The sequence below is a fragment of the Oncorhynchus mykiss genome, chromosome 10, assembly GCF_013265735.2.
Source record: "Oncorhynchus mykiss isolate Arlee chromosome 10, USDA_OmykA_1.1, whole genome shotgun sequence".
NCBI classification, from domain to species: domain Eukaryota; kingdom Metazoa; phylum Chordata; class Actinopteri; order Salmoniformes; family Salmonidae; genus Oncorhynchus; species Oncorhynchus mykiss.
In genome coordinates this window covers 12,054,086-12,068,238 of record NC_048574.1, presented here as the reverse complement: position 1 = coordinate 12,068,238, position 14,153 = coordinate 12,054,086, and the positions used below count along the sequence as shown (strand labels likewise).

The window sequence follows — 14,153 nt, the reverse complement described above, 5'->3', positions numbered from 1 at the left end:
AATGCATTTCAATTAACAGGTTAAAAGTTTCCTTCTTAATGCGTTTGAGCCAATCAGTAGTGTTGTGACAAGGTAGGGGTGGTATACAGAAGATAGGGCTATTTGGTAAAAGACCAAGTCCATATTACGGCAAGAATAGCTCAAATAAGCATCATCACTTTAAGACATGAAGGTCAGTCAATACAGAACATTTCAAGAACTAAGTGCAGTCACAAAAAGCAGACACAGACACTGTTCAGAGGAGACTGCGTGAATTAGGCCTTCATGGGACTATCATTTGTTTTTCAACAGGACAATGGCCCAACACACCACCAGGCTGTGTAAGGGCTATCTGACCAATAAGGAGAGTGATGGACTGCTGCATCAGATGACCTGGCCTCCACAATCACCCGACCTCAACCCAATTGAGATGGTTTGGGATGAGTTGGACCGCAGAGTGAAGGAAAAGCAGCCAACAAGTGCTCAGCATATCTGGGAACTCTGTTGGAAAAGCATTCCAGGTGAAGCTGGTTGAGAGAATGCCAAGAGTGTGCAAAGCTGTCAAGGCAAAGGGTGGCTACTTTGAAGAATCTCAAATCTAAAATATATTTAGATTTGTTTAACACTTTTTTTTTGGTTACTACATGATTCCATATGTGTTTTTTCCTAGTATTGATGTCTTCACTATTATTCTACAATGTAGAAAATATCAATAAAAACCCTTGAATGAGTAGGTGTCCAAACTTTTGATGGTACTGTATGTTTTTTGCATTGGGGGAGTCTCAATCCACCAGCATCTGCCGATGTCACAGTGACAGGGCTAGAGCGGTGTTTGTCAGACCATGAGACATCCCAAAAATCTGTACCGTCAGAACGGTTTGGCCCACAAACTATTAAGACCAATCTATGGAAAGATGACTCTCACAAACACGATGGTGTTCTCCGTCTTGGGACTCGTCTGAAGTCGGTACAGCCGATCTGCCAACTTCTGTCTATAACGTCCGAACAGTTTGGTCTACACACTAATCTCTGTGGAAAGGTGAGACCCACGAACACGTACATGTTGGTTGTTTTGCTCAAGGACGCCCACAGGCCTCACAAGACTCGTCTGAAAGTCCCCCGGTACCAGTTTATTTATTTTTTATAGAAGTACTGAACAAAAATAAACACAACATGCAACAATTTCAACGATTGTACTGAGTTACAGTCCATATAAGGAAATCAGATTAGGCCCTAATTTAATGGGGAGCCAAGCCCAGCCAATCAGAATGAGTTGTCACCCACAAAATGTCTTTATTACAGACAGATACTCCTCAGTTTTATCAGCTGTCTGGGTAGCTGATCTCAGAAGGATCGCACAGGTGAAGATCCCACACGTGGAGGTCCTATGCCGGCGTGGTTAGACATGGTCTGCGTCCGGTTGGACGTTCTGTGAGGCCGGTAGGACATACTGTTAAATTCTTTAAAATGCGTTGGAGGCGGCTAATGGTAGAGAAATGAACATTAAATGATCTGACAACAGCTCTAGTGGACATGCCAATTGCACACTCCCTCAAAACTTGACATCGTTGGCATTGTGTTGTGTGACAAAACTTATTGTCCCCAGCACATTGCAATGATCATGCTGTTTAATCAGCTTCTTGATATGCCACACCTGTTAGGTGGATGGATTATCTTGGCAAAGGAGAAATGCTCACTAACAGGGATGCACAAATGTGTGTACAGAATTTGAGAGAAATAAGCTTTTTGTGTGTATTGAACATTTCTGGGACCTTTTATTGCAGCTAATGAAACATTGGACCAACACTTTACATGTTGCGTTGATATTTTTGTGCAGTACATATTATATATATATATATATGGAGACTGTTTAGTATAAAAAATAAGGGGTTAAATACATGTAAAAAAATAAATAAAATAGTTTCCTGATCTTTCTTATATCTCTCAGATATAGAACAGGCACTTTAGAACGAAGTTCCTTTAGATTGTTTTGGGCACTATCCGTTGTTCCATGTAGTGAATCTGTATTTCAAGTGGTCTTAAAATTAAAAATCAAATTGAAAAATGATCCTTGGTATGACCTTTTTTAAAACAATTCCATATAGCTTAGTAGAACCCCTCCCAGCTTAGTCAGGGCTTAGACTGTTATGGGTTAAGTCAATGTTAAAAGTGACCTTTAATTGCAGTTCAATCATCTCTCATTGTTGAGACTTCAAAAGTGTTGAAAGTCCTTTCAGATCATATTTGATTAACAATGCAGTGGTTATGTAAGATTTCTCCACAAGTTATTTCATTCCAGGCCAGTTGGCCGCTGGAAGAGACCAAGGCACAAAGTAAATATTTGGGGCGATTATCAAACCATGCTCCTTCGTTCTCATGATTAGAGGCTGGGGGTCAACTCAATTCCATTCCACAATCAATAAAATGGAAATTCATGAGATGAATACAAAAATATCCTCATTAATTTGCAAGCCACTGGATTTACATTTAGGCCTAGCTCATTTCCTGAATTAACTCGAGTTGAAATGGAATGGACCAAGCCTAGCCCATAATAACTGCTAGTCATATTTGTGCTAAAATGTCCCCGTGTTAATGGAGGTGTACCGGGTGTTCTCACCTGGTAGGGACTTGGCCCATTTGACGGCTGAGACAACCTGCTGTCCGCCCAGCCTGTTGAGGGTGGTCATGAGGCGGGTGGAGGTGTCGGGAATGGTGCTGTCGTAGCCAGAGTAAATGGCCTCCGGCTCAATGGCTTTGAGCAGGGATAGCATGGTGGGTACCAGCTGGGGCATGGACTTGGGGATCAAGGCGCAGGCCCTCTCGTCAGGTGGGGGAGGGTTCGGCTCCATCGTCGTCTGCTGACCTTTTAATCGGATCAGCTTCTTGTTTTTCCTCGCTGCAAAGAGGGAGACAGAGAATAAAAGAGAGCTGATCAGTAATTCTCCTCCCTGTTAGCTATCGTATCTCACTCAGCCCAGGTGGTGATAGTGCATAGACCACACAGACACCTTGCCTTGTCTTTTCATAACAAAAACATGCAGCCTATAGGATGCCTTATCCGGTTACCTTGGCTACAGTTTACTCCTAACATAAAGGTCGGTCATCCACATTGTGTTACGCCTGAAAAGGTTTTAATAATCGAAAGAGTTAAAAAGAGCAACGTAACACGAGAAAAATACAAAATGTGAAAACCTGTTCTATCAATTTTGTTATAATATGTGGCGCTTGGCAACGGATGAGAGGGTCACCATCAAAAAACCATCTCAGTCTTTTCTATCCTTTTTTTTTTCCCTCCATACACGTTTCTATGGCAACTAAGAGCCGTTCTGGTACAACCCAAGGTTTTGGTTGTCTGCTTATGCACCCGTATCCATCAAGGTTTTTTCCCCCTCTCTGACTCACAAATAAATCAACAATTTAATACCCTGCAGCACTGTGAGAATGAACATGTATATAAATAGCATGAAGTGGATTATCGTCATGTCCATTTCCGCAGAGTGCTGCCTCTTTCTTAATGGCATATTTTCGTTCTCACTCGACCATTTAGGCCATATTTCCCTTAACACAAATGTCCACAATTAAACACAGCTGATGTGAACCTTGTATCCATCTTTCTATGGCTCAGGGACATGGGAACAACTGGCTCTGACTGAATGACTGTTGTTGATCACTGGCTCTGACCCTTGTTAAACACTGGGCCAAGAGAGGAACCACTGGGTTAGCTTATGTCAACAATAACTGCTGGAATTAAGGCCCACTACTGGCTTAAGTGAATCCAAGAGTTAATCCTACTCTTAATCACAATCGCTATAGGGGACAAAAACATAAAGCCCTACCTTTCAGAGACAACATGCTGTCTACCTTTGCCAGATGACTATGTCTGCCAAAAGACTGAAATAGTGTATACTACCAGTCCACTGATATGAGAACAATATGAATTTGTGTTGGTGCCACTCTTACCTTCCAGATTCATCCCTGCTTGGAGACACTTGCGGAAGCGGCACGCCGGGCAGTTCTTCCTGCGGATCTTGTCTATGATGCAGTCGTTCCTCCCAGCACACAGATAGTTGTGTTGTCCTGGGGATGAAGGTACATGGTAATTAAAACGACACATTTCACTGCACCTATCCGGTGTGTGACAATAAAACATTTTTGTTTTTCTCATTTTTACTAGCAAGAGAGTCTAAGCCAAGCACTGCGGGTTGCCGTTCATGACCTAACCTAAAGGTGAATTAAGGTGACAGCTCATTCACTTTTGAGGTTTACACCCCTCCACGGACGGGTAAAATAGTAGCCTAAGCTTTTTAAAAACAGAGATAAAGAGATTGTCCCTATGCTGTGGGTGTAATGCTGTTGATAGTGTGGCCTAGTTTTGAAGATGAGTGGGAAAAAAATATTGTTTGTATGACAGAGCCTGGAGAATGCCAACTGAACAAAAAAATTTCACCCAGATCAACGCATCGTCTATGGTAGACAGAGGCCATGCTCATGACTAACTAGTTTAATATAAGCAACAAGTAGGCCTACCCAACTGTACTCACATCATCGTTCCCATACAAAAACAACATAGTACATCTACAGATAACATGTTTTACACCAACTATAAATAATGAGATCAAATGCCACACTTTCTACTGATGTGATAGCTTTTTTTGTTTGATCTACAGTCAGGGCATTTAAGTACAAGTTAGTTAAATAGGTTAATATATTACTGTTTTACAGTACCACAACAAATGATTAACCACAGAGAAACACAGCCAAAGCACTGCAGAACAATATCCACCTGGAACCTGCATCATCAAATCCCAGCTAACTGTAATGCAGTGGGGTAGTCATGGCAGCAGCAGCCACTGCAAAGAGCAGAGCAAACAACCATCCATAAACTACACTAAACAGTGCCAGCTGAATCCCCAGAAGCATCTGCTCTCTAATCCCATTGTCATACAGTAGGCTTTTGAGGAGGACTTGGCTGGTGGTAGGTGCTAGGCTAGCCCTGGTTGGCAGGCTTCCTCCAGCCCTGCTGAGAAAACATGGTCAGGCTATAGGGATACAGTGGGAGATGGGAGTGGGGGAAGGGAACGGGGACTCTTTGGTTGGAGGGTGACATCACCAGCCATCCAAACATGACTCGGGTGTCATGTGACATGTTGACAGGTAATGGTGATTTGTGTGTCATAACCGACCGCTGCGCGGCTTGCTCCTCCAGCTCTGCCTCTAACATTCGTCTCAAATAGCACCTTACTGTATAGCACACTATAAAGAGAGGAATAGGTTGCCATTTGAGTCAGACAAAGACACAGTAGGCTAGAAAGGTACACAAGACGCCCTACATCTTACCGCGCGTGGTGGTATCGGCAGATAAGTACACTTCAAACATCTGCTATCTGAACAGCTAACTGATCGCTGCAGCTGCAGCTGTACATAGTCTATCGGTAAATAGCCCACCCATTTTTACCTACCTCATCCCCATACTGTTTGTATTTATTTACTTTTCTGCTCTTTTGCACACCAATATCTCTACCTGTACATGACCATCTGATCATTTATCACTCCAGTGTTAATCTGCAAAATTGTAATTATTCGCCTACCTCCTCATGCCTTTTGCACACAATGTATATAGACTCTCCTTTTTTTCTACTGTGTTATTGACTTGTTAATTGTTTACTCCATGTGTAACTCTGTGTTGTCTGTTCACACTGCTATGCTTTATCTTGGCCAGGTCGCAGTTGCAAATGAGAACTTGTTCTCAACTAGCCTACCTGGTTAAATAAAGGTGAAATAAAAATAAAATAAAAAACATGCTACTTGTATCATCCCTTCACAGGCCTTTACCTTGAGCCTATTATGCTGCGAATCCCAGTGGCATCTTTATACACAATAACATGCTATGCTGAACCTTTCTTATATTTGTTGGTATGATTGATATACCAACAAACATTGTGTTGTCACAAATATACAAAATGAGTGCATTTCCATTCTAGTGTTCTATCATCACAGGTCAATAAAGAGGTTCACTAGTGTTAATTTAAACTGCACGGTTAGTTATTCTGAAAAATGGGCATCTGTTATAATATTTTGGATTATAACAAGTTAAAAATAACCTAGGGGAAACAAATCATTAGAATCAGTGCTGTTACAGTATGACATTATTGGATTTTGTGCATAAATACATCTCTTAAAGGCCCAATGTAGTCGTTTTTTTTAAAATCTCAAAATCAAATAATTTCTTGGTAACAATTAAGTACCTCAGTATGATTTTTGACCATTTTGATTGAAAACAAAGAAACAAAAATTGCTTCTTAGCAAGAGCAATTTCTCAAGCAAGAATTTAGCTAGGACTGTTTGGGAGTGGTCTGAGCGGGGAAAACTGAAGACGAGTTATTGTCAGAGAGGTTTGGAACTCTTTCTTATTTACCGCCTGGTGATGTCATCAGGCAGGCCAAAACTCCATCCCAACAAAACAGGTTGAAATTTCAGGCAGTCTTTTCAAACAGCTCTTACACTAACAGGACATTATCATTTTCACAACTTCAAAGAATTTATTCCAAAATCACGTTGACTGCACTGGGCCTTTAACTCTATTAGCGAAGTGATGATAGAGCCACATTCCAAGCAGGAATTAAAAACAGAATTTAAGACCCAAATACATTATGAATCATTAAATCACAAACACATGCATTGAGAAGGGTACACGAGAGACTGTATGGTCAATCTTGCATATCAGGTCAGATTTCCAGTACAGTGATTGAGGGACATGGATAAAGCAGAAGTGTTATTAAAAAGGTGGGTTTATTTACCATCTGTGTTTTGTCGTGCTCTCCATCCTTCACCATAGCGACAACAACCGTAGAATGTAGGAAGAAAGAGCAAAATAACAGATATGACGTCTTCTTGCTGAAAGTACAGCTCAATTCAAGTCTCAAAAAAGTTAAATATTATTTTACTTGGTCATTTACACCAGTAAAGTTGAAATAACATTTACAATATGTAACAATTATCCTTTAAACTGAACTCAAAATATTGTATTTCACTCAGAGTAATATCTGTTATTTTTGTAGTTAAACGCAGGGTTTGAATTTGTCAAACAGATCCAGTAGCTATATCTCCATTCTTTCAATACAAACACTCATGTATGCACTTTCATGAGAACGAAATAGTTGTTACAAACTACGTAAATACACCTCAACATAACGTTCATGGCTGCTCGATTGTATTCATAGGAGTAACAGTAGCATGGCAGCCCACTTGTCAAGCATTCAGAGAAACCAAATGGACTACAAAGGCAGTCCCAGTGAATGGTACATTGACTGTGGTAGTGAGCTTGGAATAAAACAAATCTAGGCTACGTTAAGAGAAAATGGTTCAAATAACAACCCGAAAAAGACTACAAATCCCAAACACACACATACAGTGCATTCGGAAAGTATTCAGACCCCTTTCCTTTTTCCACATTGTTATGTTACAGCCTTATTCTAAAATGGATAAAACATATATTTTTTTCTCATCAATCTACACACAATACACCATAATGACAAAGCGAAAACAGGTTTAGACACTTTTCCACATTTATTAAAACACACTGTCATCAGCAAGCTCTTTGTGCCAGCCTCCACCCTTCACTAATAGCATATCAGCCACCCTTCACTAATAGCCCATCAGCCACCCTTTACTAATAGCATATCAGCCCCCCTTCACTAATAGCATATCAGCCACCCTTCACTAATAGCCCATCAGCCACCCTTCACTAATAGCCCATCAGCCACCCTTCACTAATAGCATATCAGCCACCCTTCACTAATAGCATATCAGCCACCCTTCACTAATAGCATATCAGCCACCCTTCACTAATAGCATATCAGCCACCCTTCACTAATAGCATATCAGCCACCCTTCACTAATAGCCCTTCGCCTCAAATGAGTAAACGAACGTAATGATTACTATTTTATCTAAAACTAGTTCCAAGATAAGCTCTTTAAAAATACAAATGAACCCTTTGAAGCACAATATAGGCCTACACAATGGAACAGCATCTTTTAGCAGCATCTCTCCCTTATGAAACAGGAGAGGAGAACTCATGTAGTTCTAATGACCAACAGTCGTTTGGACAGGCTGTTCAGAGGTATAGGATGCAAACAATGGTTTGGACATAAAAATAGCAGCACAGCCTGATAGAAAACCATGAGTCACTAGCCTACTCTGGCCTGGGGTAATAGAAGCCTAAAGAAACCTTTTCTGATACTATTTTTGTGAACCTAAAATGTTCCTAATCTTAGCTAGAAATTGTAAGAAAATCAGTTAAATAATATAGTCTGCTCAAATTAAACATTAAAATGAGCCTGCTTTTTAACACAGAGCCAATCGGTACCCTTTTGTTAGAATATCTAGGCTAGCCTATAGGTAAAGACACCACTTAGTGAGTCCACATGTCATGTATGTCCTTTTTGACACAAGTGTACTACTGCAATGTCGATGTACATTTTACCACAAAAGATTGACCGGTACATATGTTCAACTATAGTCTACTACTGAGAGGTAGAACTGGGCATGAATGGAGTTGTGAGTGTGGATGTTTACTCCGTCACCAACCTTCAACGGCCCTCTTGAAGAAGACCTTGCAGCTTCCGCAGGTGAGGACTCCATAGTGGCAACCAGACGCCTCATCTGAACACACCAGGCAGATCTTATGGGTTGGACCGCTGGGCTTGGCAGGGGCTGACGACGCAGAGCCGCTGGCCTCGGGTCTTGCCTTTGGACTGCACAAACAAAACACAAAAGGTTCATATCAGATCCATTCAAATTAAAAGTATTTTTAAAGAATCAGTTGTTTTAGTTTCACACAGGTGAATATCACTCAGATCCAGACAGCTATAGACGGGTGGGTTGTTAAGCAACAAAAAACCGATGCGTGTGCAACTTTGGGAAAAACAGAAGGGGTTGGCTGACATTCAAAGGACTATTGACAACATGTAAAGTTAAATATTTGGTGACAAAACAGTTTATTGAAATCAAATGCATTTGCACAATATGCACCAGTTGTCTCTCAAATACAGTGCCTTCAGAATGTATGCACACACTGACTTTATCCACATTTTATTGTTACAGCCTTCATTTAAAATGGTTTTAAATTACACAATACCCCATTATGTCAAAGTGATATTTTTACAAATCAATAAAAATTCAAAGCTAAAATGTTTTGGGTCAATAAGTATTCAACCCCTATGTTATGGCAAGCCTAAATCAATTCAGGAGTAAGAATCTGTTTAACAAGTCACATAATAAGTTGCATGGACTGAATATAATTAAACTTTGGATGGTGTATCAATACACCCAGTCACCATGAGGCCAATTTAAAACAGTTAAGTGTTTAATGGCTGTGATAGGAGAAAACTGAGAATGGATCAACATTGTAGTTACTCCACAATACTAACATAAATGAGAGAGAAATGGAAGCCTGTATATCATACAAATATTCCAAAACATGCATCCTGTTTGCTATAAGGCACTAAAGTTAAACTACATCAAATGTGTCCAAAAAAATGACTATGTCCTGAATACACTTTTAAGTCCAAACACGTTACGTTTGGGGCAAATCCAACACAACACATCACTGAGTACCAATCTTCATATTTTCAAGCATGGTGGTGGCCGCATCATGTTATGGGTATGCTTGTCATCGGTAAATAGGGATTTTTGGGGCGATAAAAATAAACGGAACAGAGCTAAACACGGGCAAAATCCTACAGTAAAACCTGTTTCAGTCTGCTTTCCAACAGACACTGGGAGACAAATTCACCTTTCAGAAGGACAATAACCTAAAACACAAGGTCAAATACACACTGGAGTTGCTTACCAAGACAACATTGAATGTTCCTGAGTGGCCCAGTTACATTTGACTTAATTGGCTTGAAAATCTATGGCAAGACTTGAAAATGGCTGTCTAGCAATGATTAACAAACTTAACAGAGCTTGAATAATTTTATAAAGGAAAATTTGCAAATATTGTACAATCCAGGTGAACAAAGCTCTTAGAGCCTTACCCAGAAAGATTCACAGCTGTAATCGCTGCCAAAGGTGATTCTACTATGTATTGACTCCGGGTATGGAATACTTATGTTATCAAGAGGTACGCGTTTTATTTTTCATGATTGTTTTTACAAATGTTATAATTTTTCTTCTACTTATACATTTATTTTGTGTAGATCGTTGACCAAAAAATGACAATGAAATCAATTTTAATCCCACTTTGTAACAAAATGTGGAAAAAGTTAAGGTGTGAATAATTTGACTGCACTGTACATAGTTACAGTCATTGGTTAGCAAGCTAGCTAATTTGAGCTATATTAGCATAGATGTGACATAAGTCAAAACACCTCAAAATAAGACATGGTATAAAGAACAAGAAAGAACAAGCTGAAACTAGCCACCTACGGTTGCCCACATGGCAGCTTCTCGTCACTGTTGCTAGCTATCTGACTGTTCAGAATCATAAAAGACTGCCTTTTATCCCTGACATACACGTGCATCATTTTCATGACGTTGTCAGGCAACCCGATTATTGGTGTTCAGCAAGAACATTTGACAATAGCAATCAAAACAGCTTAATATTTTCTGTGTTTTGTCTGACTTTTGTCCAAAGAGTCATCTGAGTTACTGCAAAGCAAACTATTCTTAATGCAAGGTTGTTAATCATAACACAGGTAGTTTCCTAGAAAATATATGGCATTTATGGTTACGCCAGGAGAGTAACGACTGAGGTTTTAATCTCACACTCAAGCATCAACTGAAGGATACTGTAATATACTGCCATGTCTGAGCAAGGATAGTTACCCGCCTTGGTTGCAATTCCACGATTGTAATTATCTCCGACTCCCTTTCACATTAAATTAACGACGGTATGAAACTGCAGAAACTTAACACTACTTTGTCAAAGCAATGCTGACAGAAGTTCACTAGGAGTAACCTTTTAACGTCTCGTCAGACAAAAAGCATTTACTAATTTCTAATACAATCCATAGGAAGATTTTAACAGCATTAGGTAAAGCTTTCCACCCTAGTTTGCTTTGCCAACACAACTGACAGGGCTTATATTATAGACTACAAAAGGGAAGCACAGCCGCAAGCTGCCCAATGACACAAGCCTATCAGACAAGCTAAATTACTTCTATGCTCGCCATGAGAGCATCAGCTGTTCGGGATGACTGTGTAATCACGCTCTCCGTAACCGATGTGAGTAAGACCTTTAAACAGGTCAACATTCACAAGGCCGCAGGGCCAGACGGACTACCAGGACGTGTACTCCGAGCATGCGCTGACATTTTCAACTGTAATACCAACATGTTTCAAGCAGACCACCATAGTCCCAGAGCCCAAGAACACCAAGGTAACATGCATAAATGACTACCAACAGGTAGCATTTACGTCTGTAGCCATGAAGTGCTTTGAAAGGCTGGTCATGGCTCCCAGAAGCTCTAGATCCACTCCAATTCGTATACCACAACTGCATGGCAGGCCAAGCATGACTCCAACACCATCATTAAGTTTGCTGACGACAACAGTGAGACACTGACAGCGATGAGACAGCGTATAGGGAGGAGGTCAGAGACCAGCACAACATTCTTTCCCTCAATGTGAGCAAGACAAAGGAGCTGATCGTGGACTATAGGAAAAGGAGGGCAGAACAGGCCTCCATTAACATTGACGGGGCTGAAGTGGAGCAGGTCGAGAGTTAAGTTCCTTGGTGTCCACATTACCAACAAACTATCATGGTCCAAACACACCAAGACCGTTGTGAAGAGGGCACGACAACACCTTTGTCCCTCGGGAGACTGAAAAGATTTGGCATGGGTCCCCAGATCCTTAACATTAAACAGCTGCATCCTGACCGGTTGCATCACCGACTGGATTTATATACTAGGCCGTGTCACCCAAGTCATAGACTGTTCTCTCTGCTACCACAAGGCAAGAGGAAAGGGAGCGCCAAGTCTAGGACCAAAATGGTTCTTAATAGCTTCTACCCACAAGCCTGCTGAACAATTGATCAAATGGCCACCCGGACTATTTACATTGACCACCCTGTTTTTACACTGCTGCTACTTGCTGTTTATTATCTACGCATAATCACATGACAAATTACATCAACTAACCTGTACCCCCCTATTGACTCAATTTACATTGTCAAGCATTGTCACCTCACCTCCCCACACAACCCCTGTATATAGCCCCGTTAACGTTTTGTAATTTTCTTGTCACAAAAAAAAAAAAAAACGTTTTGTACTTTAGTTTATTTGGTAAATATTTTCTTAACTCTATTTCTTGAACTGCATTGTTGGTTAAGGGCTTGTAAGTAAGCATTTCACGGTAAGGTCTACACCTGCTGTATTCGGTGCATGTGACAAATACATTTGATTATGTAACTTATGTAAGAGATCTTGAGAAGTTGGCCCAACGTCTTTCAAGGTTTATGGATGGTGTTGTATAGACTAGGGCATGGCATTTACATTCAATACAAGTCACGCAGCTGAGGGAGGCCCAAAGAGTATGACCTAAATTCAAAGGCCAGTCTAATGGTCATTGGAAAGACGACACTTGTTTATATAAGTGGTGGTGGTGGTGGTGGTGGGGGGGACTTTGGCAGGCAGCCAAGCCATTCACTGGATTTAGGCCGACTACAAAGCTGCTTGACAGCTCATTCCATGAAAATATTCCCTGTTTACACTACTATCCCCGGACACCAATTGCCTGCGACTAGCAAACGAATAAATACCTATGGTATGAGTAAACTAAAACTTCAATTAATAGCCCAGGAGCTTATTTGCTTAAATCACTTAAAACATGTGCTTATTAAAGACAGGCTTATATTTGAGCCAGGTATCTATTTCCTTAATGCACACAGCTTTGCTCATTCGCATAGTAAATTGTTGAATTCCAGCATTAACATATTTCTTAATTTCCTGCACTAATGTGTTATCATTTACACACTGTCACATTTTCTGTCTTACTATGCCTCTATATAAAAAAAATAATATGAATATATAATATATATATTTTCTTTTACAGAATAATTATTCTTCTCTGACTGCATTTGGCAGTTCTTACCTTTGCCACTAGAGTGCGATCTACCGACTGATGGGGGTCTGTGCTCCCGAAGTTGTTGACTGTATTTGTGCTTGCCATTTTAACTAGTAGTTCTCAGCTGTTAGCAACCAATGGCTAGCAGTTTCTTACTGTCGGTAAAAACAGGTTGCCATAATCTTTGAGTCATGACTGAATTCTTTAATGTAATCAAACATTAAACCTCAAACATTAAACTTGATCATAATAAACACATTTTAGAGCTCAAAACATCTATTTTGTTTGGCAGTTATTGTGATCGCAATTTACATAGGCTTTCTAGGGCAGATCAGGGATTTTGGCACCGCTAGGTTGCTACGCAGTAGCCGACCAGCAGAGCTCGTGACTTCACGCTCCAGACCAGACACTGGGGGCCTGACATTGACGGCAGTAAGAATTGAGTTTGATTTCCAAAAAGACAAGGACAGTAGCATTCAAATTATGTACCCAAACAACCACAGGGTTGACGATTTCTTCATAAAATCAGCCATAAAACCCCTTGAGACAGGGGGAATGGAAGCTTGTTGTGAGCAACAGAGAGTGGCAATAATGCAAGCTTAAACAAAAATATATATATTCTAGCCTGTCTGTAACAGTGTTATGCTAGACCCTCTATTTTCCACCACAAAACATCAAATGGCCAAAAGGAGTAGAACCAGCTCACCTGCTTTTACACTATGATTTGAATACTGAATGTTGAATGATTATTTGAAGGAAGTTTCCCCATATTTAAAACAAGATTTCAGTTCACGTAACAGGGTTGACCTTAAAATGAGGGACAGACTTAAATGAATCACTAATCACATTAAATAAATTACAATCTTCAGAAAAGACTGTCAAAGTAATAAAATAACTAAGCCTTTACAATTAGGGTGAAGATTTGAATAAAGTGTTGGGTATTGAGTGGGTTAAAATCTTATTAGAAGTCAGAGAGGGTGCACGGAGGGACATGTCAAAATGCAGAATTTTGGCACATTAGCAAGTCTTTTACTCATAATAAAAATATGATTGAATTCTCCATGTGGTCTATATTAAAAAGTACACTTCATTTAATATAGCAGGC

General features: G+C 40.3%; 1 protein-coding gene across 7 annotated transcripts in view; it reads right to left on the bottom strand.

Moving 5' to 3' along the window:
- Positions 1-14,153, bottom strand: part of LOC100136786 (nuclear receptor subfamily 3, group C, member 1 (glucocorticoid receptor)) — a 112,584-nt gene that overhangs the window by 24,524 nt on the left and 73,907 nt on the right. For 6 of the 7 annotated variants that reach the window (XM_021617180.2, XM_036989325.1, XM_036989326.1 and 3 more), the window contains 4 exon segments: positions 8,567-8,733; positions 6,777-6,803; positions 3,940-4,056; positions 2,597-2,875 (listed from right to left, as the gene is read on the bottom strand). In XM_021617180.2, the coding sequence (XP_021472855.2) occupies positions 2,597-2,875; positions 3,940-4,056; positions 6,777-6,803; positions 8,567-8,733 (590 nt within the window). 7 annotated transcript variants of the gene reach the window in all.